Source organism: Sminthopsis crassicaudata, chromosome 3, assembly GCF_048593235.1.
Source record: "Sminthopsis crassicaudata isolate SCR6 chromosome 3, ASM4859323v1, whole genome shotgun sequence".
In the NCBI taxonomy this organism is placed as follows: domain Eukaryota; kingdom Metazoa; phylum Chordata; class Mammalia; order Dasyuromorphia; family Dasyuridae; genus Sminthopsis; species Sminthopsis crassicaudata.
The window spans coordinates 5,912,157-5,935,786 of NC_133619.1; the positions used below are offsets into that span (position 1 = coordinate 5,912,157).

Below are 23,630 nucleotides of genomic sequence, written 5' to 3' on the forward strand. Positions count from 1 at the left end.
TTTTTTAAAAACATTATCCCTTGTACTCCCTTCTGTTCCAAATTTTTCCCCTCCTTCCCTCCACCCCCTCCCCTGGATGGCAGGCATTCCCATACATATTAAATATCTTATAGTATATCCTAGGTACAATATATATGTGCAGAAATGAATTTTGTTGTTGTTGTTGTTGTTGTTGCAAAGGAAGGATTGTATTTGGAAGCTAAAAATAATCTGGGAAGAAAAACAAAACAAAACAAACAAAACAGTAACAGCATCTTTCTTAGTCATATTCACTTGAGGTACATAAAAAAGAGCACATATCTCCCAAATACCAAGGCAGAGTATGGATTTTAGCCTATTCCCATAAGCTTTTTCTGGCCAAAAAAACAAAATACAGTTTCTTCTCCAGGTACTTAATGCACAGTCAGTCAGACGTTGGACATTATTTGTCAAAAAAGTGAGTTCTAGAATATAGATTTTTTTAAAATGTCTTTAAAAAAAAAGTCATTGCCTTAGTAGTCTGAAGGTTTTATCATCTTACTTTCAAGAGGCCGATTGATGCTTTGGAGAGGCGAACAGCATCCCAATGTTTTCCAGCAAATCACCTCGAATAAATACTTATATGGCACACATTTACTTCTGAGTCCAGGGAGATTGGAGGTGAAGCCCAGCACCCACACATTACTGTGGGATTTGTGCAGAGGTATTATAGCCCTCGAGATCTCAGACGGAGAAGGGAAAGCTGCCAAGCCCCCATCGGTGGTTCCAAGAAAAGGCACATTCACTTGGGTCCGGGGAGCTCCACTGGCATAAACGCAATAAACATCCATCAGGTACCCACCCAGAGGGACGTAGGAGAACTCTTCCTCATTTATGCTAATGCATTTTGAAGACAGATTCCCTTTACTTATATTGAAGCTTCGGTCTCGTGTCACATCTTTTTATTAATCTCATTTTTGGAGCCTCGAAGACTGAGGAGAGCTAAGTGGCAAAAGTCCAAATGATGGGGCATGTGGACATTTGAACTCACAAGTATTGGTCTTTGGGGGCAGTTAATCTTGGGACATCTTCAAGACCATGAATGGCTTTAGAATGAGATGGCTGTTTTCTGAAGGAAAAGTGGATAATTTCTCAGAACTAGCCCAAGGATGACTAATGTTATATTCAGAGACCTTTAAAGACTATAATCATCTCAGGGTGGATGACCTGCCCAGTGAACATATTAATAATTATTCTGAAAAAGGAGGACATTGGGAGAATCTGGTGTTTGAGAGCATCTCAGGGGAATCCAGTTATAATAATAAGTGAATAAGTGACAAAAAGGAAAGAAAATCTGGAAAGTCAGCACCCACCCTGTGAAAATAGAACCAGCCGTTCTTTAGTGAAAAGGTGTACCTCAACTTCTACACAAAAAAGGTCCAAGTAAACCATATTTAATACAATATGTATTCTGCTTGAAAAGGAGTCTTCCCCAGTGGGAGGGGGGGTCATACCATGCTATATAAATACAGGGGATCGGGCTATCATTTGGCCCTGCTTGCCAAAGTATAAATGCATACATTACTAGCCTGAGAAACTGGGATGGACTATAGTATCCATATCATATGACAGCACAAAAAGAAATCCCAAAATGTCCAAGAGAACACAATGGCTTGAAGTGTTCTCTTCTATTGGAAGTTGGTCAATAATTCCTTATTAAGTGATTATTACTAATTAATGTTATGCAATCTCTACCCGACCCTCACTACAACATAAAAGGAGGAATGGTACTTCTCACTGATGTAAACCCCTGGGCATCCGCCTTCGGTCCAATCCCACTTGTCCTCTCTGGCAGATTTTTTTCACTATTCTCTCTCAGATCTTCAAACTTTCCTCTTCTATTGGCTCCTTTCCCAGTGCCTTCTCTTAGCGTTAAAAAATCATTGCTTGATCTGGCCATCCCTGCCAATTATTGTCGTGGGTAGCTTTTCCTTCCTTGGCTGAACTCTGTGTCAAGGCTCTGGGCTGCCCTTCACCTTCTCTCTTGATCTTGACCCCCTTCTCTTTGTTTTCATGACACTGCTCCCCCTTGTGATCATGACCCCCTGTGATTTCTACATCACTCAAGTGGACTTGCCCCCTCCAAAGGTACCAAGGATCTCCTAATCGCCAAATGTCATGACCTTTCTCAGTCCTCATCCTTCTTGACCTTTCTGAAGCCTTTCACACTCTTGCTTTCTCCTCCTGATTTTCCCTTCGCCTTTCACACTCTCGCTTTCTCCTCCTGATTTTCCCTTCTTTTTGTTTTCATGACACTGCTCTCTCCTTGTCCTCCTCCTACTTCTATGCTCTCCGTTCCTTCTCAGTCATCTCCCACCGGCATTCTGTCATGGCTTCCGTTCTCCTCTATGATATTTTGGCACAAGTCCCTCCCCCCATAATCCAGGCTTGTTTTAGTTCCAAAGGTGGTTTTCCAAAACATGAGTCTGATCACGTCTTCTCCCCCAGCCTCCCCTTCCCTCCCCTTGCCAGCCTTGGGTGGCTCCCTTAGCTCTCTCAGGAATAACATTAGATACCAAATCCTTTGTTTGACATTTAGGGCTTTGGTAAGCTTTTCCCTTTCCAGTCTTATTCCCACCTCCTGCTCCACCCTCCCTGGCTCACTTGTGGTTCCCTGATATCACCACAGCATCCCCCACCCTTGCCCTCCCTCCAGTGTTCTGCCCCTCCTTCCTGCCTCCATTCCAATTCAGGTTATATCTTGCCTTCTTCCTCCGGAGGCCTGTGGGGTCCCCACCTCTCTGTGTCTTCCCTCTATTTACACTAGATACTCCCAGCACTTAGCACAGGGTCTGACACAAATAAGTGCTTAATACATGAGGGGTCACTGAATTTGCTCAGAACTGGGCAAGTGCCAGAAGGCAAAGAAGGGCCAAAACATGGTCCCTGATCTCTAGGACTTCGCAGTCTACAATTCAGTTGTTGTAGCTCCATGAAGAAAGAACCACCAAGAGTTGGGAAGGGGGGAGAGATCTGCAGGAAAGACCCCACCTAGGAGGCCAGTGGCTGCCCTGATGAGTTCTGGTGTTTCTCCACTTCTCATCCCTTTTCTCAATGATTTCCATCAACTTTCGGGCTTTCCTTTCAGAGTTTCTTGCCGACTCATTGAGTCACTTCCCAATTGGCATTAATGCCCCAAGTCTCTGCTTTTCCCTAGTTGGCAACTATGTGAAAGCGCTGGAGTGCGCCAGGTCCTACCTCCTGTTCCACCCGGATGACGAGGACGTGCAGGACAACGTGAAGTACTATGAGAGCGTCCTGGAAGACAGCATGGATCCCCAAAACATCAAGCCCAGGGAGGTGAGTCTGGGGCTTCTGTTGGCCATGGCCATTAGGAGCCCTGGGTACCTCATTCTACTTGTCAGGTTTTGGGTCAGTTTGATCACTGATGCCATCACCTTAAAAAACCAAAACCAGCCCAGCCCAGAGATGAGTAGAAGGGCAGGTGGCCCAGTGGGTGGAGTGCTGGGCTTGAAGTCAGGAGATTCCATGACTGCCTAGGGCATTTCCTAGACTATTTAACTCAGTTGCTTCATCTGTAAACTGGGGAACTTGCCCTTGGGTTCCTCCCAGTTCTAAATGATGCGATCACCTGGCAGACCCAGAAAGGGGCACTTTATGCTCTTGCTTTTTATAAATGCACAACATTTACCTCCTAGAAATTCCACCTTCCCAAGCCAAGGGCAAACCTCGCCAAGTTTGGAGAGGCTCCTTCCTCACTGTTGGCATAGCAACAGGGTGGGAGTAGCGGAGGTGATTTTTGGAAAGTCCGAGGTCTGCAGGGGTGGAAACTGGGATATGAATCCCACCTGGGGGTGGGGAGTCTCCAGAGCAGTGACATCATGGGTTGCTGATGAAACCCAGGTCAGGCTGACCCCTTTGTGTTGTGTAGCAGCTGTATCACCTCAGTTCTGTTTTGTCAAAACAGCCAGGGAGAAGTGCATTTTTCAGGATTTATGGCTCAAAACATACCCATACATATTTCTCTTTATTTGAATATATTCTGTTTGTCACATGGCTATCCCTTGCTTCTTACCAAATGATGTTTACATTCCCTCTCATTTGTTTGTTTGTTTGTTTGTTTTCTAGGATGCTACAATATTTATGAAAAGACATAAGCTTGAATCTGAGCTTATCACATCAGCTATAGTCAACCTGGACATTCCCTACGTTAAAGAGGTAAAAAGAAACCAAACCAAAAGACCCCTGCCATTTTTCTGCCTCATCGTTCATGTTAGGTTCTTACTAAGTGCTAATGAGATAATGAGATATTAGGTTCTTACTAAGTGCTAAATTGTGGTACTTAACAATTCTCTAGTTCCCGGCCTTTACTGGGAGTTTTACATCTGTGAACTCCTGGGGTGGAGCTTGCATGCTTAGGAGGAGCAAGTTCATTGGTTGAAGTAATTTTTCCCAGAAGCCCTTGCATTATCCCATGCCCATTCTCTGGGAGGATAAAAGAGGGCGGCACGATAAAAGAGAAAGAGAGTCTTGTCTGGTCCAGACTTGAGGTGGCTCTCTGGAGGAAAGAAGAGTCTCTGCTCTAGGCCAGACTTGAGGCGGCTCTCCAGAGGAAGAAGTCTCTCCTCTAGACCAGAGAGCGATCGGCAGTCTCTGGAGACGACAGCACATTACAGGAAGAGTCCGGGAGTTGCTCCATGTTTTTCTATTGTTGCTTGACTTATCCAATATGGGAGCTTTGGAGCTTAATGGGAAGTTGTGATTGGGGAACCCCTTTGAGGGGAGGAGCAACCTGTCCAAGGTCCTGTCTTAGTTCCAGATCCAAGACTAGAATCCAGGTCTCCAGGGTCCTAGGCGCTGTTGCTTCTGTGGAGCCATCTCCCAGTCCCAGAGACTCATAGGGGTGGAAGGATTTCAGAGGTCTCCTGGACTGAGCCTTGTCTGACATCCTGGCACTGAAGGCCGTTGGAGTAGAGAAGCCCATTTCATGAAAGCCCATGGGTGACAATCCCAGCTTTTTTCTCTTTGTGGCTGCCTCCCGGTGTCATCATTGAACCCCCCTGGGCACAGGTCACACTCTCTGTGGGGAAAATAACTCCAGGCCCATTTGTTAACATTTGCCTTCACGGGGCAGAGTTTCCTAGTTTCTGATCTTTGCAAAAGAGTCAATATGGAGCTGAGAACCCTGTTCTTGAGGGTTAAGTTCAAGTGTGACAATATGAGCTGACCTAAGGGAAGCTGCTCAACCCTTCAGTGCCCGGGCATCCTCTAAGACCAAAAGTGCTGGACTTTTACCAACGGACATTGGTACAGGGAATTTGCTCACTGGGAGTTCTCCACACTAACGGGTCTTAAAAAACACACAAAGTTATAAAGTGACTTCCTTATTTCCCTTTACATCAGAATTACTGGACCAATGACAGAGGACGGCAAGAAGAAAATCAGTAAGTTTTTTACTCATGAATTTTACAATGAACTGCATCTTGGGGGTCTGAAGTAGGGTTAGGGAGGGGGGATTTGCAGACATGCCCCCACCTTAAGAAAAATGAGCTTCTAAATCAGAATCCACAAATTAAACCCCTCAAGGAGTTATAAATAAATTCACCCCCTAGGCCCCTCTCCATTTTAAATGATGGCTTCCCCTTATCAATGATGATTCCCCTTAATATCTTTGAAGATTTAATTTTATGAATTATTTGACAAAGGAGGGGATAGGGGAGTGTTCTTAGGCGCAGACGTGGCCATCACTCACAGAGACTGATAGGAATGAAGAGAACAGCTCGGAAATGGGAGAAGCAAGTTTCATTTGGGGGGACATTTCCAGCTCTGGCCTGATCATGGCACGGAGGGGGTGCTGGCTTGCAAGGGCCAACGGAGCACCGGCTTGGACGTGTCCCACCAAAGTGGAAAGACGGTCAGTCAGGACCAGCCTAGAAAAGGTCAAAGGGCTTCATTCCGGGGGTCGGCTGCAGGGACTCTTCTGTCCACTAGAAGCAACGGAGGGTTGCCATCTCGGGATTCTGGAGGGGCTGCTGTTCTGCTCATGCCTGAACTCAGATCCCAAACACAAATAGCTTCTCCATAAGGAGAATCCCCCTGCTCTGCCATCTGCCCCTTCCTCCTCCCCTGCCCCAGTTCACTTGGATCCCAGCTTCCTCTCTCTTTGGCCGCAGGGTCCTTTCAGAGATGGGCAGCAGCATGGCCGACGCCCCCGAGCAGTCTGTGGGAAAGCAGCCTGTGACCAAGCTGGGGCAGGACGTCCGAGAGGGTAAGTGGGGTGACCGTCTGCCATTCCCCAGAAGGGCCCTCGGGGCCAGGCCCTGGGTATGCACGAAACAAACATCTGCCCCTACGGAGCTCCCACCAGCCAGGAGGGATGGGGTCTGCCCAGGCATCTGCAAGCTCTGATGGGGAAAGAAAGGGTGAAAAAGGAGGCAAAGTTCTGGGGAAATTTGAAAAGAAAGAATCAGGAAGGGCTTCATAGGAGAAGAAGCACTGAACAGAGGAGGAGTCGGATACACCAAGGGCAGAGACGGGCACAGCACAGCAGGCCCTTTACATGAAGGCTTACCAAGCACTCTGGCATGGGACATGCAGAACAGGGGTGTTCTCCCCATTATACAGAGGGGCAAGCTGAGTCTTAGGCAGGCTTCTTGGCTTTCCCAGAGTTACACAGCCAGAGCTCAGGCCCATATCCTTTGCCTCTGAAATCAGCCACTGTAACAGAGGGTCCCATGGGAAGTAAGCCTCAGAAGCAAGATTTGAACTCAGTTCCTCTCCATCAGAAAACCTGGATTCATATCCCACTTCTGAGACTCACTAGTCAGGTGACTAGACAAGCATTCGAATCTCTCAGCTTCAATTTACCCGTCTTAAAATGGGAATAAGAATTGCCCGGTCTATATCATAAAAATAAATATTAGGACAAAAGTTCTTAATCATCAACCGTTAAAGAACCTTATTGCAGCAAAGAATGTTTGAGGTGATTAGAGGCCTGGTCATGTCAGCAAGCTTTTTGTGAAGCTCCTACTGTGTGCTACGTACTGGATGAAAAAGCTGAGGTTTATTGCACCAGGAAGTGGGTCTCATTGGGCCAATGGACCAAGAAACTATTCTTGGTGGAGAAGAAGATATTTCTGTGCTGGAAGAGTAAAAATAGCTCCCATTGTTCTAAGATTACCTCCTGGCTCGTTCTGGAGGATCTTGTATAAGGGGGGTTCCGGCTCACTTTGTTCTGGAGGCTCTTAGATAAGGGATGTTCTGGCTCGCTTCGGCCTTTAGTCACAAAGAGCGGGAAGAACCTCGTCCCGGGATGCGTACAGGTGGCTTGTCGCTTCCCTTCCTTCCCGGCTTTTCTTTCCTCTGAGGGAGTCAGGAGTTGGATCGCAAGCCCTGGTCCCCCTGAGCCTCTGGCTGCGCTCGTTCTTAGCCATCAGCCATTTGGCCTCCACTCTCCCCCCGAAGCAGTGGTCAGCCAGAGGTCAGCGACTTTGTCCGGCTGAGGGGAAGCCACCCAGGAAGTACCTGTCAATCCAGCTCTTTCCTGGAAAGGCTTGGTTGCCAAATCCCAAAGCCCCAGCCCGGGCTACCAGAGCGTCTGGTGCCATGCCTGGGAAAGGGCAGGGAACGGGTGGGAAGGAGGGAAGGCACTTCCTGCTTGGGCAGGCCCACCTTTCCAGCTCTGGATCTCCAGTGGCTGATTTATGCCCACTTTCCCCAGTAGGGAATCTGGGAAGTCTCCTTTGCCACTCCTGCTCCCGGACCCTGAGCCGGCAGCTGAGGAAGGACACAGGATAGATGCTGATAAAGACGCCCCTCTTCTCCAGGGGTCCACAGCCCTCCTTCCCATTGTCCCTTTCAGAGAAACCCCCTCAGGTGTCGGTGTCTGTGACCTCTGAATGCCAGACATGATGGCTGTGTGGGCTCCAAATCGGACGCTCGGCTGCCTCCTTTGCTTTGCGCCCCTTCCTTTCCCTGGACCCGGTATTTGCTCATCCTTCTGGTAGCCCAACTTGGCACCCCGCCCCCGGCCTGGCCAGCCTCCTCACGGGGGACAGCTTCCCTCCGCTCCTCCCTGGCCTGGTCCAGACCCACATTCAGCAGAAGCAGGGCCAGGCGCATTCCTCCAGCATGACACAAGCTGCTCTCCCTGAGCCGGACGGCGGCGACTCCCGACCACACCGTCCCTACCGACCACAGTCCCTTGGACGGGCGCCTTGTTTCACTTCTCAATTTGCCTGTGTCTGCTGGCGAGGACCCTCCTCTCCGAGCAGCCCTCGGAATGTGCGAGGCGTGCGGCCGGGGCACGTGGGGGACGTGCACGAGCTCACACACCCCAGGAATGAGCCGGGCTCAGATATCCCTTCTGGTGTCATCTGGGCTCTGGGGAAGGGCCATTGACACAGGGCTGCCTGGGTGTGCTTATAATCATATACAGTATAAACATAAGGGAAAGGCGCCCACTGGAGGAAGGCACTGGCAGGTAGGAGGTCAGCAAGGCTTTTAAGTGGGTCTGGAAGGAGGAGAAGGACTGAGAGGAAAGGGGAGTAAATTCGAGGCCTGGGACAGAGCAGAAGCCCACCTGGGCGGACCACAGGGTGATCCAATGCTGCTGGGAAGCCAGGTCGAGGAGTGCCAGGGCAGAAACTCAAGGAGATGCCCCTTTCTTAATGCTAGCAAATGCTTTGAATTATGGAGAGAGGCTCACCTCCATCCACATGGGCAAGGTGCCAACCACTGATTCCCTTAGTCTCACTGAGGGCTGGCATGGGGAAGAGCAGGCAGAGTATGGGAGCTGGATCCTGGGGAAGGGGAAGGAGCAAAGTTGTCAGTGTTCAAGCTGGAAGACGGGGTTGTGTCTGGCCCCCAAAAGGAGAACAGGAGAGCAATTTAAAGGAAGCCCTTGTCATAAGAGGAAGCCAAGGATTTAAGCAGAAAAAAACCAGAGACCCAGAAAGAATGACCAAGCAAGGAAGCAGTCATTAGGGGGAAATCGGGACAAGATCAGGCATTAGTCAGAGCCCAAGCACCGAGAGGATCCGGTATGGCCTGGATCAGGACTTATACCAATGGCTTTCTGCGCCAGGGAGCACTGTCAGCAGCTGGCCAGATCCAGTCCGAGGCTGTGACCGTTTCAGTGGAACGGGTCTCTTTGTCAGGCTGGGTATTGTATTTAATTATATACGTAAGCCCCGGTATCCTGAGTGGGGGTCAGATTTTACCAGAGTGCCAGAGAAGTCTATGACCCCCAAAGGGTAACTAGCCCCAGTCTAAAGGGCGTCCCAGATCCGATTCCTGCTGAGTTTGGAGCCGAGATGCTCCCCGAGATCCCTGCCCATTCCACACCATCAGTAGTCTAGGCCGTCTGTCTTTGGAAGCAGAAGAAGCTGCTCTGTCACCCACCCCTGCTTCTGTTCCCACGCCCCCAGCCCCACACAGACTCTGAGGCCCCTCTGCTTACCCAAGAGCTGTCTGTCCCTGCAGGGGGGCCGCTGCTCTACAGCCACGTGAAGTTTGTCTATAACTCGGAACAGCTGAACGGGACCCAGCGGATGCTGCTCGATAACGTCCTGTCGGAGGAGGAATGCAGAGAGCTCCAAAACATGGCCAGCGTAAGCCCGAGGGCGGCAGGAGGGCGCACGTGATGGGGTCTGCGCTGAATGCAGGGAGATCCAGGCTCTTCCCACTTCCCTCCCTCAGTTCTGGGCTCCTGCAGGGTGCAGCAGGACAGGGGAGTGTTTGGTGTTCAGTCCTGGAGGCCATCATAAGCTAGGAGGCATCCAGAGGAGAGGGACCAGCAGGGGACGGGGCTTTGTCATATGAAAGAATTGGCCAAGCTTAGCCCAAAAGATGGGGGCCCCATGACAGAAGCTAGGAAGCAGTAGATTTTGGGGGGCACCCGAAAATCAGAAGACATAGCTTTGTTCCACTTGGCCTAAGAGGGAAAAACTAAGCATTGTGGGTGAACATTTCACAAGAATGGATTTAACCTTCACACAAGGAAAAAGCTCTTAACCCCACGTGCCATCCAATGTAGAGCAGACCTTCCCTTGCTGGTGGTCTGCAAGCAGAAACTGAACGTAGTATTTGGTAGAGGGGAGCCCTTGTCTGATGTGGCCGGGGCGGGATGCCCATGGACATGGATGCTCTGTGATTCCCCTGGAGTTTCTGGGAATGTCAGGTATCTGAGAGGGGAGACGCAGCCGGCCCCACTCACCTACCTCACCAGGGCTCCTTGAAAACTTAGAGGGACGATAAACGGGAAAGAGAAAAGTCCCGCCCACAGGAGATCATTCTCCCTAACATGGCTCTCCCTCTGTTTTGCTTCCAGAGAATAATGCTTGTTGGTAGTGGGTACCAAGGGGAAGTTTCGCCTCTCACACCCAATGAGAAGTTTGAAGGGGCCACTATCCTGAGAGCCCTCAAGGTAAAGCATCACTCCTCAGTCGCGATTCCTAAGGGCCCATCCAATGGTTGCGAGATCCCTGGGGAAGATTCCGAAAAACGGGCCCAGATATTCTCTGGTCGTTTTCCAACGATCAAACGCCAGGCCAACTGAGTTAAAATCCTCTTGCCATACTTACTACAAGTCTGATTCTGGGCAAGTTGTTTAACCATTTCCTCATGTAAACTGTGGATAATAATAGCATCTACTTCATAAGCTTGCCATGATGCTCCAACAGTGCGTGTAAAGTGCTTTAAAAACTTCAAAACATGATGTAAATGTCATTTATTCTGATTTTTAAATAATCATATCCTGGTCACATTTGCACACGTAGCTGCGGGATGGTCAGCGGACATTAACATAGTGGACTGGTGGCTGTTCAGTGTTCAAGACCCTTCTGGGATCTGAGAAGCGGGGACCCCCTCAGTCAGTGTCACTGCACTGTTCTTGTCCCAGGCCTTGCATTTCAGCCACTGGGAAGCGGGGACCCCCTCAGTCAGTGTCCCTGCACTGTTCTTGCCCCAGGCCTTGCATTTCAGCCACTGGGAAGCGGGGACCCCCTCTGTCAGTGTCCCTGCACTGTTCTTGCCCCAGGCCTTGCATTTCAGCCACCAGAGCAGTCTCTCTTCAAGATTCCATCACCTCGTCTGTCTCTGGGTACCCCCAAATCTCATGAGTAATTCACGACACCCTCATTTTAAAACTGAGATACTCAGTTCCAGACTGCGGGCAACGACCCCTTGACCGGTGTTTATTGAACAGGATTATGAAGGGGGATAGAGAGAGCTCTGGATTTACAGAGATAAGGCCCTCTGGGTTTCAATCCCAGCTTCCTGTGATCAGGGGGGTGACTCATAGCATTTCCCTGCATCTGATGCTTCACATCTGCCAATGGAAGGGGGAGCGCTAGATGGCCCAGCTGGTACAGGATTCACATCTGGATTTCCTTCTTTCTGGGCAGATCAGTGATTTCTTCTTTCCCTCCAGTTTGGCTCCGAAGGCCGAGTGCCCCTGCACAGTGCGCGGCTCTTCTATGACGTCAGCGAGAAGGCCCGTAGAATTGTCCAGTCTTACTTCATGCTCAATTCCACCCTGTATTTCTCCTTCACTCACCTGGTTTGCCGGACACCTTTTTCAGGTGAGGAATCAGGCCCAAACCCTGTGCATTTCTCTCTTACATGAAATGAAAACATCTTGGAAAGGAAGCTGCAAAAAAGATAATGGAGGAAGGTTTTCGAGAACTCAGACTTTAACATGAACGAGTCTTCTCCAGCACAATTTCCCCCTTTTTTTCACTTTTCATTTTTGCTCTACAAAGTTCAAAGCACCAGCTGGCTCATTTCTTCCTCCCTGTGTGCTTCTCCAATATAATAAATGGACTCTGCAAGAATTTCTAAACCCCTTTATTTGATCATAATCTCTTAATGGAACATCTTTCCTTCTGCTTTATGACCTCCAACCCTGCTCTTTGTCCTCACGGAGCCCTCCAGCCCCTCCGCTCTCAGTTCTCTCCCAGGCCATCGCTCCTACTCTGGCTCCACCTTTTCCTTCTCTGCCTCAACCCGCTGGCCAGTAGATTCAAGTCTATGCTCTCCCCTCCATTTGCATCCCTCATTCCCATATCCAAGCTCCAACCTGCAAAATTTCCCTGCTTCCCAGCTTTCCCAGTTTCTGCTAAATTCATTCCTACCCACTGACCACTGAAGGAAGCCAGAGAAAATCTTGGAATTGCTTTCTAGGTCTAAAAAAAATACATAATGTCATCTTTTCTCACTGCAGCAAAGTAATCCTTTTCTACCTTCCTGATGGATCCATTCTCCTCCTTACTAGAGTGGTTCTTCCCAACCTTTCTATCCTTCCCTTGACTCCCCGCCTTCACCCTCTGCCCACTCCTCCACCCTTGCCTTCTCAGTTGAGGACTTCACCTTGTACTTCACTGCCATATTTGAGGCCATTTGCTGGGGGGCTCCCTCTTTTGCCCTCCTCTCAATCCACAGCACCCAGATGCTTTCTGTGGCTAACTCCTCACCCTCCCCTTTCTCGCAGGAAGTAGCTATTTCTCCAGTCCAGTTGCCCACTTGTCTTCTCCAGAATTCACCTGTTTATTATTCCCACAGACTCTAACAATCTTCCCTTGACTGTTTGTTGCCTACAAACATATCCATGTCTCTTTCTGGCTCTAGAAACCCTTCACTTGATGCAGTAGCCCTCCCTAGCCATCATCCTAAATCTTTCCTTGTTTTCTTAGCTAAACTTCTTGAGAAAAGTATGTTTACTTCTTGCTTCCACTTCCTCTCCTCTCCTGACTTCTAAATAAGCCCATGCAATCTATTTGCTTTTGTCTATAAGTTTTTACTGATATCATTTATTTTCTTCCATCACCATAATGCCCCACGCCCATATTCTCTCTCCTTCCCCTCTCCCACATAGATCTCATTTGTGATCGAGTTTACACCTATAGGACTTAAATAAAATCATAAATGACATCGTGTGCTCTTTCTCCGTTACTCTGAAATGTCATTCATGATGGAACCCTTCACACATGGTCCCTTTTGCCATGAGATCCAATCCCAGTTTTGTCTCCTTGTGGTTTCTAGCTCTTTTTAGCCCCATTCCAAGGGACATAACTGAGAGCAGAGGAGGAGAGGCTCTCTTGCTGTATCTCATTCATTGCCCCCAACAAAGTTTGGGGGGCAAGTTGCCCCTTCCCATGACACTGTATCTCATTCTCCCTTGGAATCCTTTCCTGGCAGATCAACCACAAAACAGGGATGACCTCAGCCACCCCATCCATGCTGACAACTGCTTCTTTGACTCAAAGAACAATGTGTGCAAGAAAGAGTTTCCTTTGGCTTCAAGGGATTACAGGTATCATCTGGGAGTGAAGGTCAAGTCCACTGATCAAAGAGCCCCAGAAGTCAGTGGCAAGAAGTTGCACTCTCCCTGAAAGATTGAATACACCCAGGAATTCTGGCTAATCATCTGCCAGCCACCCTTGGGTACAACCAAGCCATTTGACTAATGAAGAATACAGGGTGGGTAGGAGGGTACTTCACTGAAGTGAAGCAGAAACAAGAGTTGTCCTTGGCTTACCCATATCCCCCATGTCAGGATTTTTTGCCCCAATTCTTTGCTCCACAAGAGACCGATCAGATCAGATCAAGTCAACAAGCATTTATTAAGCACCCGGTATATACCAAGCACTGTGCCAGGATCAGAGCATTCAGAAAAAAGACAGGGAAACTAGAGATAAAGAAATGGAACACCATCTTGGAGGAATGTCAAGGAGCCATTGTCACTGGATATAGAGTATATGAAGGGAAATAAAATGTAAGAAAGCCAGAAAGGGAGAAAGGGGCCAAGGGGTAAAGCCTCTAAAAGTGAAAGTGAGGGTTTCATCCTTGATCCTGGATGTAACAGGCAAACCCTGGAGTTTATTTGAGAAGAAGGTGCGTTATACTAGTCAGGAGTGTGGGTTAATGGCTGCCACTTTGGAAGATGGAAGGGGGATCTGCTGGTATTCAAGTAGACTTGAGGCAGGAGAGTCAATTAAAAACCATTGCAGTAATCCAACTGGCTGGTGAAAGTGTGATGTGAAAGATAAAATGGGAAATGGGGCAGGTGAAGATAAAAAGGTGACTTTATAACACATCGGATACTTTGATGAGGACACTGAGGGTTTGAGGAGACACCAGTTTCACTCTGGGAGCAGTAACAGAGTGAGGAGTGACAGTAGGCACATCACAGATCATCCCCTTGGACTTTCTCGGCCACAAAAATGGCCTGATTGGTGATCATGACAGCTAGCCTCATCGCGGCCTTTGTCCTTCTTTTCCCAGCGCCATCCTCTATATGAACGAAGACTTTGAAGGGGGCGAGTTCATCTTCACTGGAAGAGATCCTGAAACTGTGACTGTAAGTAACCTTCCCCTCGAATGGCTCACCTCTGCCTGGCTTCTACCATTTCCTAGACTTCACAGACTGGCTTCTTTCCATCTCTTTGGATTCCTGATTATTCCATCTCTTATGTTGCTTTTGGGGTACAAGAGGTCCTGGGAATTTAGAACTCAGATGTTTGAGCTGAAAAGGAACCTTAGAGATGTCTCCTCCTACAAAATGTAAGCTTCTTGAGGACAGGGATTATTTATTATTATTATTATTATTATTATTGTAAACTCAACATGTGTCTGGATGTAAAAGATTAATAAGTAGGTACTTGTTGATTATGATTTTGTCCAACTCCTTCATTTTACAAATAGGAAGTAGAAGCCCAGAAAGTTTAAAATCACTTGTTCAAAGTTACACAGCTATTTAATAACAAAGCTTAGGGAATAGTCTCCCAATGCTTGGCCCAATACTTCTTCAGCTACATCATTTTCCAAACACGTCCCAAGTCAGTCAGTCTCAGAGCATCATTGGAGCATACCCCATGGCCTTCTGGGACATAATCTTTGCACTGTATTTGTGGTCCTTATCAAAGCCTCTCATTGGGGGAGTACTAAGGACTTTAGGGAATAATCTAATCCTGAGTATGTCTGCTCTGTCTTCATAGCTAGAGACTAGTTAAAATTAGCTAACTGCGTACTTCCACGGGCTGACTAGTAGCTCTGGAAACTTGCGCCTCTTAGCCTTATGGGCAGCATAATCACACTCCTGCAGTCTCTCAGCAGATAAGCCCGAGAACATTTGTCTCTCCATTCTTCAATAGCCCAACTCCAGCACGGATTTGATCACACACAAACTGGGATATATACAGGCAGATTATCAGGCTAGCATTCTGTCTGTTGTTGTAGAAGGGACTCTGGGAGCATACAAGAGGGAAAAGGACCCACGTGGGCAAAAATGTGTGTGGCAGCTCTTTGGGTGGTAGCAAAGAATTGATAAATGAGTAGATGCCCATCAATTGGGGGATGACTGAATAAATTGCAGTATATGAAAGTCAGAATATTATTGTTCTGTAAAGAAATAAAGAACAAGCTGATTTTAGAAAGACCTGGAAAAATTGACACAAAATGATGCTGAGCAAAACAAGCAGGAATACAATAAACATAATAACTGCAAGAATGTGCAATGATCAACTACAAAAGCTGTGGTTCTTCTCACTGATTCAATGATTCAAAGAAATCCCATTAGACTTTGGACAGAAAATGGCATCTGCATCCAGAAAAAAGATCTAAGGAGATGAAATGTAAATCAACTCATGTTCTGTCCACTTCTTTTTTTTTCTGTTTTTCCCCCTCCCATGGTTTTCTCCTTTTGTTCTGATTTTTCTCTCCCAACATGATTCAGAAAGCAATGTATATTAAAAAGAAATCAATCAAAAATAATAAAAAGAAAGAAGAAGAAAAAAGGACCCTGAGCTCTCGCAGGTGTCAATGAAGCACAAGATATGAATCCTGCTAAGGATTGACCCCAAACCCCATGATGGATGACAGGTTGTTAGTTTCCTGCGGACCATCCTAAGAAATTTTAAAGAGAATGACCTCCAGGAGACTGATCTTTGGAGGATTATATTTTTGGCAGTAGAAATTTTCAAAATGCAATCTTCTAAAGCCTAGGGACTGTGATCTGTATTAATGGAGAGAATACAAGGACTGATGAAATAAGTCATGGAGCTTTGAAGTCTAGAATAAAAACAAACAAAAAAATCAGGTTTCCCTGCTAAAATCCAAAGGCTTGAGAAAACATTTTCTTTGCTTTTACTCCCTCTAGGGGCTACATTTGGTAAAGCTCAGAGGTTACCAGTGACAACAGAGCACTGGGGATCTTGTCCAGCATTCACCTTTGCTACTTTCTAAATTGAGCTGACGGATTGGATCTGCAGTTCAGATCACTTAAACATGGTTTATTGGTGCTATTTTAAAAACATTTCTGTTACTTGGGAATGACTACATCTAGCCACTGTTGTCTTCCTTTAAAAAAAAAAAAAAAGACATTTAGGTAACAAGTTAACATCCTGTGGTTGTATTATCTCTTTATCTCTGGAGTGGAGGAAGAACATAAAGAAATAGGCATTGATATAGCACCTACTTCTGTATTTGGTCATTGTGTATCTGACTGTATGTCTTGTCATTTTGTATCTGGTTGTATATCTTGTCAATATGTATCTGGTCATTGTGTATCTGACTGTATGTCTGGTCATTGTGTATCTGATTATATGTCTGGTCATTGTGTATCTGATTGTATGTCTGTCATTTTGTATCTGATTGTGTACGGCTGATCATTGTGTATCTGATTGTATATCTTGTCAATATGTATCTGGTCATTGTGTATCTGTATGTCTGGTCATTTTGTATCTGATTTTATGTCTGTCATTTTGTATCTGATTGTGTACATCTGATCATTGTGTATCTGATTGTATATCTTGTCAATATGTATCTGTCTGGTCATTGTGTATCTGACTGTATGTCTGGTCATTTTGTATCTGATTGTATGTCTGTCATTTTGTATCTGATTGTGTACGTCTGATCATTGTGTATCTGATTGTATATCTTGTCAATGTGTATTTGTCTGATCATTGTGTATCTGATTGTATATCTTGTCAATATGTATCTGTCTGGTCATTGTGTATCTGATTGTATGTGTAGTCATATTGTATCTGATTGTGAATTTGTATCATCTGACCTGCTCTTCAGAGGGCGCATCTCCTTATGACCATTCATTTTAATAACAATAATTTCTATTTGAGAAGCATGAAGCAATTAAAGCTAATAATAATTTAATTGAAGAAAGGATAACTCAGAAGACCTGAGTTCAAATTCTGACCCAACCATTTATTGCCTATGTGACCTAATGAGCCAACTTTTTTCTGCTTTAAGACTGCATCAGAGGCTTTTACAGCAAAGCTGCTGTCCAGTACCTAGTCTTGGGCTGACTTCAATCAATCAAGCAATGGCATTTATTAAACACTTACTATGTGCTCAGGGTTATAATGGGAGCCTGCCTTGTTAGAACTGGAAGAGACATATTTAAGGCTATTCAACCCAAGCTTCTTATTTTATAGATTGAGAAACTGTGGCCTGGAGCAATGATGTCACTTCCCCAAGGCAAGCCTAGTAGTATGGCAAGGCTAGGGATCAAACTCAGACCCTGTGACACAAATCCCAGTGTTCTTTCTACTACAAGAGTTAGTGAACAAGCATTTATTAAGCACCTACTTGTGCCAAGAACTTTTCTAAGCCCCAGGGAGATAAAGAGAGGCAGGAGACAGTTGTTGAGGTTAAGGAGGGGCAGTCTCAGGGAAGGGAAGGGGTGCAACACGGAGACAAGTCTGTACAAAAAATGACAAAGACGGAATAAACAGAGGGGAAGTACACCATGTGGCTGGTGTTTAAAAGCTTTGCAAACAGACTCTCCCTCTATCAATGACTAATAGTTTCCTTGATTTTAACTGCCTAGGCAAAAATCCAAACATCCCATCCCTTCCCAGTGTGCAGCCCTTTAGGAGAACTTGGCGCAGTCACCTCATTTGCATGTATAGTCAACACAAAGCATCCTGCAAGTCAGAAACTGCATCTTCTCCCCATCCCAAACATTAGCAGAGGTGCCCTGACCCAGAAGCTATTAAAGTTCCACAGATCAGATAAACTTGGCCATGCCCAAGGGAACTGCTCACATCCAAATTTCAAACAACTACCACTGTGGAACTCTAACGGAGCACCGGGTGGGACTGTACATGGCTGGGACATGCCATAATTAAAAAGCTTGTTTGATTTCTCCCCCAGGCTTCCATCAAACCAAAGTGTGGGCGAATGGTCAGCTTTTCCTCAGGCAGAGAGAACCTTCATGGGGTGAAGGCTGTGACCAAGGGTCAGAGATGTGCCGTAGCTCTTTGGTTCACCTTGGACCCATTGCACAGGGAGTTGGTAAGTTCCCCTTATGATGCTTTACAATGGTCTACAGTAGGTCTGCCTTGCCCATAATGGCCCATCTCATTGAATCCTCAAAGTGGAAAAATTCTTAAGAAAAATGTCCTGTTTCATGTACACATTTCAGAGAAATGCCCCTCTTTCTTTCTTACCTCATGAGGATTGTGTTGCCAGAATGGCCAAAGTGTTAGTGCAGGATTCACTCCATTCCAAGTCAGTTTAGCAAACGTTGAGTAAGAGACTCCTGTGTGCCTGGACGTGTGCCAGGAACTGAGGCTGGGGAGACAAACCAAAGAGAAGGATGTCCTGTGGGACAAATGATGATTACTGTCCTAGGCACTGAACCTGGCTGCTCACAGCTTCCTTTTGCAGTTTTTCTTCTGTCCAATCTGTCCTCTACACAGTCACCAGAATAATCTGACTAAAGAATGAATCTGACCAACTTCTCCTCTGCTCATGAATCTGCCAGGGCTCCCTATTGCCTTAAGTAGATAAATTCCTAATTCTGGCATTTAAGGAATGGGATCTAGCCTTTATATGTATATTTGCTGCCTTATTCATTATGATTCCCCTTCACAAATATCTGCTAGAGCCCAACCAGATCCTCCAATTGTTCTCTGATCTCCCACCCCCTCCCCATATATACCTGCAGGGGACTACTCCCTCATGTTGCCTTCCAGAATACCTGTCTGCCTCTAAGCCTTTCTCACTTCCCAGCTGAAGTTTCCAGCCAGGTCCTCCCAGCCCCAGATAAAGATGTTTTCTACCAATATTTTCCCAGAACCCCATATCTAGATTTTTCCCAGCTTTCTTCATATCAGCCTAATGTTATATGTTTCCCCTGCCCCTCCCCTTTTGACCAAGAACAGTGTCATTTCTGTCATTGGAATCCCCTTTGCCAATATGATTCCTGGTATCCAGCAGGTGCTTAATCTTTGCATGGTAGATCAAATTGAATCCCAGGAAAAGGCAAATTCCCAGACTGTGCCACAACTCCAGGACCAGCAGCTCCTCTGTATTGGCAAGAGGTCCACTGGGGTCTCACAAGAGGCTGTTTACCCATAGTAATAATAATAATATTAACAATAATGATAATAATCAGTCCTCGGGGAAATGAAGGAAGCATGGGGCTTGGAGTACAGACCTAACTGCACCTCCTGACTTTGATACTAACTTTGTGACTTGGGCTACCCTGGACCCAAAGGAAGGTCTCCATTCTGGGGGTATTTCCATTCTAATAAAATTAGGGAAAGGACACAGACACACGAGTGGACCTCTGGAGCCAAGGGTGGAGGGACAGAGAGCATTATTTCTGAAGGGACTGTCCCTATAAATGAAAGCACAGAGCCAATGAAGCTTATTTTTGATTTTCCTAGAATCCTCTCAGCCCAGTTTGCCCCTATGATATTAATAAGTCATAAAATAATAACAGAAAAATAGACTCCTGCTCCTAATCAAAATCCACTGAGTTTCCCCCCTGCTAGAACAAGCTAATGGATCCCAAAGCTAGCCTCCCTCTTTTATCAGGGGGCAGTGACATCTAGTGGTCGAAGTGGCTAATGCTCCATAGAGCCCTCAGTCATAGGGATGACTATGCAGTGCCAGGGGAGAGGCACCCATGATGCATTTTTGGTTTGTTTTTGATTTTGTTTTATGTTTTTTTTTTTTTCTTTCTTTTTGGACTGGAGCCATCGCACATCCCTTATTCACGGGGCTTGTCACATTTTGCCACTTTGATCAGCCGGTCACAAACTTAATTAGCTCCAGAGAATGCACAAGTCAAGTCAACAGACTTTGATTAAGCACCTACTGTGTGCTGGGGACACAAATAAAGGCAAAAACTAGAGCCTGCTCTCAAGTCTAATGGAAGCGCCCATTGCGAAGGGCTATGCACAAATAGTGGAGGAGGAATCGGAGATTGTTGTTTGTCCTTCTTTCTCAAAGGACTCTTCCTCTGTCTCTTCCTCCTGCCTGCCAAGCTTGTGCGAGAATCAAATGAAATATTTGTCAAGTATTTTTTTGCAAGTCTTAAGATGATATATAAATGCTAGCTGCTCTTTAAAGGGGATGATGATGACTGAAGCCGAACCCTTCAGAAATCAGAGGAGCCATTTTCATCCCCATTTTACAGACAGTTGCACCCAAGCGCTCTGGCCCAAAAGGCTCCCTTTGTGATTTTGCAGGCATTGATGATGGGGTGAGGACATCCGTGGCTCCTTCAGGGATGGACAAGTCATTGGACTGGTCTGACTTTGGTTCAGATTCTTTCCAGTGAGGGGACTGGGTTAGGTGATTTTGGCACTCTCAGCCGTAAAATCCTCTGAGAGGATCATGAGGCATAGAGTGGGTGCTGTGGGAGCCCCGTCTATTCATGAGGGAAGTTGGGGTATGGGCAGGACCTCCAAATTTAGAATACAAATGGGCTCCTGAGGCTGGGCACACAGCTAGTGAAGGCCTTTTTACCCATATCTCCCTATCTCTGAGTCAGTGGCAGTGTCCACTCTCTGCCCCATTTAGATGCTCAGATCCTATGCAATCCCAGATGATCCCAGGGCTCAGCAGGGACCTCCAAGGTACCCAATGCATTAGGAGATACCTGACTTGACCTTGTCTTGCCTCTGCTTGATGGAGGGCCTGCTACCTCTGGGAGTGCCATCTCTCTTTGCACTCAGACTCATTGTTTGTACAGGTTTCCTTTGTTGTTTTTTCTGGACACCGAGACTAAATTTGCCTTCCTGAACCTTGCTCTCCCAGCTCATAATCCTCCCATCTAAGGCCACCCAGAATAAGCATTCTCTCTCTTCCACATGATGAATGCTAAGACATAACTAAGTCTTCTCTGGAAGTAGCCCTTGGAGCTCTTTCTACCAGTCGTCCCATGGCCTGCTGGCGTACCCCAGGGCCTGCTGGCATACCCCGGGGCCTGCTGGCGTACCCCGAGGCCTGCTGGCGTACCCCAGGGCCCGCTCCCCTTCCTCCATATTCCCCAGCTCTGGGCCAAGTTTCCCATCTGCCAGTGCATTGATTCTGTCTCCCCTCACTTCAGGGCACTGGTGCAAAAGCGATCCCATTGGGATGACCATTTAAAAGGAATAACTGGAGATAATTCCCAGGTATAGCCATAGAGAAAGAGAGACATGTATGTGCATGTACATATTATACGCATCTAAATTATCCAGTGAACTTATTTACACACCAATCATATTAATTATCATTTAATATTAGGTGACAATAATACATACATCTATTATAAGTACATCTATCTCACCCCTGTAGCAGCTAATTGGAAGAGGGTTTAAAATGAACGCTCGAGTCCATTGCTCCCCAGCACCCCGCGCTGTCTCAGATAATGGTGAACATGTCGTTAGCTCTCATTCAGGGCCAGGCACTGGCCTGAGAACTTCTTCATCATTTTCTCACGGTGACCCTGGGAGGAGGGGCTGTAATTATCCCCACCAAGGCAAGCAGAAGGGAGAGGATGTGCTGGCATGGTGTAGCTAGCTAACTGAAGCCGGATTTGTGGTCGGCCTGATTCCAGGGCTGGCTCCATCTACTACCCCACCTAGCTGAATAGGATGCATCTCACGCAGACATTTAATTTCACATTTTAATTGCTGTTTGGGGAGTAGCCCATCAGCGTCCTTTTCTGTTTGTTTTATCGTTGGCTTTTGTTTTTATGTCACCGCCGTGTCCCCCACCCAAAAGCCTCTCTAGTGATATAGACAGTTAAGTCAAATCCACCGAGATGGCAGGTGTTTCCTTTTGCAGTTGTATGCAGCATCAGGTACCCATAGCCCTCCCCCCTACTTCTGCCCTGAAAGGAAGGGGGTCTCCTAGCTGCCTCAAAGGATGAAAGGGGAAGCCCCGGCTCAGTTTGCCCAGCTCAGAACCTACCCACACACCTCCTGGCTGCTAGGCCGCTGCTTCTGATAACACCGGGAGGGATGCTAACCAAAGCTCCTGCTTTCTGTCTTCCAGGAACGACTGAAGGCGGACGAAATGATCAGCCAGTGGAACCACGAACAGAGCATCAACCCCAAAGATGAACTATGAACGTGGCGAAGAGTGTTCTATCAAATATTTATTTAACGTTAATCTTATTAGAACCTTTTATTTTTCTACAGAGTCTTGGTATAAATTAATGGGTGAATATGAGTCTCCAAAGCGTCCCTTTGTTCGCCATGGATTCTTTGTCTACAATCCTCTAATATTGATTCGTCAGTGCATCTTTTGAGAGAATCGATCAATCAGCCAATCAACAAGCATTTATTGTGTGCCTTCCAAATGCTGGGGACACAGAGACAAGAGCCAAGTAGGCTACCCCAGGAGCCGACCTTCCAATCCAACATGTATTTATTTGTATTAAGTGCCTCCTCGGTGACTAGCACCGGGCTGTGATGTTGAGTACAAAGATAAATGTGAAAAGTCCCTCACCTCCAGATGTGAAAAAGGCAAAACAAGACCCCTCTGGTTCATTTGCTGAGGATCTCAAAGCCCGCAGTGGGAGGGTCCCTCCTTTCCCTTCTTGGCAGAACCCCAAGATTTGGAGCTCCGAAGTTCGGGTGTTTTTATGTATGTTATCCGTGTAAGCTTCAGAAGTTTGAGGGGTTTTGTCATCCACGTGAGCTTCACGACTCCGCCAGCCACCAAAGTGGCCGAGGGAGAGCTGGGACTTACCCGCCAGAACCCAGAACCTGCTCCAGGAGCGTTCATGGGATGGCCTGGTTTCTTCTCCTGAGTATCCCTGGGACCCAGATTACTTGCAGGAAACTTCCCTAATCATTTTCACCAGCTTTGGGGGGAGGGCGCCTCATTTTTGTTACTGTACAACACACTTTTGTCTGAATCTTTCAATAAAAGGAAACTTTATTTTAACAGCTGGGATGCTCAGGGTCTCAATTATTCCTCTTATCAACATTTACCCACAGGCGCTGCAATGGTCAAAGCATTTATTAAGCTCCTGTTGTATACCAGGCATTGGGCTAAGAGCTTGGGATCCAAAGAAAGGCTAAAGATAGTCGCCCTTATGCTGGTGGATAAGCAGGCAGACGTTAAGCAAGGAACATTTATGAAGGACTTACTCTGTGCCATAAGGTTACAAAAAATGGCCGCTCTCTAGGAGCTGATGTCCAAACAAGGGGAAACAAACACAAATGGGTGAGGGGGAGAGAAGGGCTTGTGCGGGGTCCATCTACAAATACAGAGAGCCAGAAACACAGCCAGAAGGGGAATGAAGTGGGGCTGTCCTGGGCCAGCTTCCAAAATGGCAACCCTTTCCCCCCCCCAAGGAACTCACCAATGAGGAAAAAGCCATTGGTTTGGCAAAGGGATGTTCCAGG

The 23,630-nt window shown here is 46.8% G+C and overlaps 1 protein-coding gene across 1 annotated transcript in view; it reads left to right on the top strand.

The window, feature by feature from the left end:
• Positions 1-23,166, top strand: part of P3H2 (prolyl 3-hydroxylase 2) — a 124,954-nt gene extending 101,788 nt beyond the window's left edge. Inside the window, exons 5-15 of the mRNA XM_074297877.1 lie at positions 3,176-3,318; positions 4,108-4,197; positions 5,383-5,423; positions 6,153-6,247; positions 9,463-9,590; positions 10,310-10,405; positions 11,411-11,561; positions 13,177-13,291; positions 14,263-14,338; positions 18,148-18,288; positions 22,270-23,166. Coding sequence (XP_074153978.1) covers positions 3,176-3,318; positions 4,108-4,197; positions 5,383-5,423; positions 6,153-6,247; positions 9,463-9,590; positions 10,310-10,405; positions 11,411-11,561; positions 13,177-13,291; positions 14,263-14,338; positions 18,148-18,288; positions 22,270-22,344 — 1,151 coding nt within the window. The 3' untranslated portion in view covers positions 22,345-23,166. The remainder of the gene's footprint in view (positions 1-3,175; positions 3,319-4,107; positions 4,198-5,382; positions 5,424-6,152; positions 6,248-9,462; positions 9,591-10,309; positions 10,406-11,410; positions 11,562-13,176; positions 13,292-14,262; positions 14,339-18,147; positions 18,289-22,269) is intronic.
• Positions 23,167-23,630: the final 464 nt, after the last annotated feature.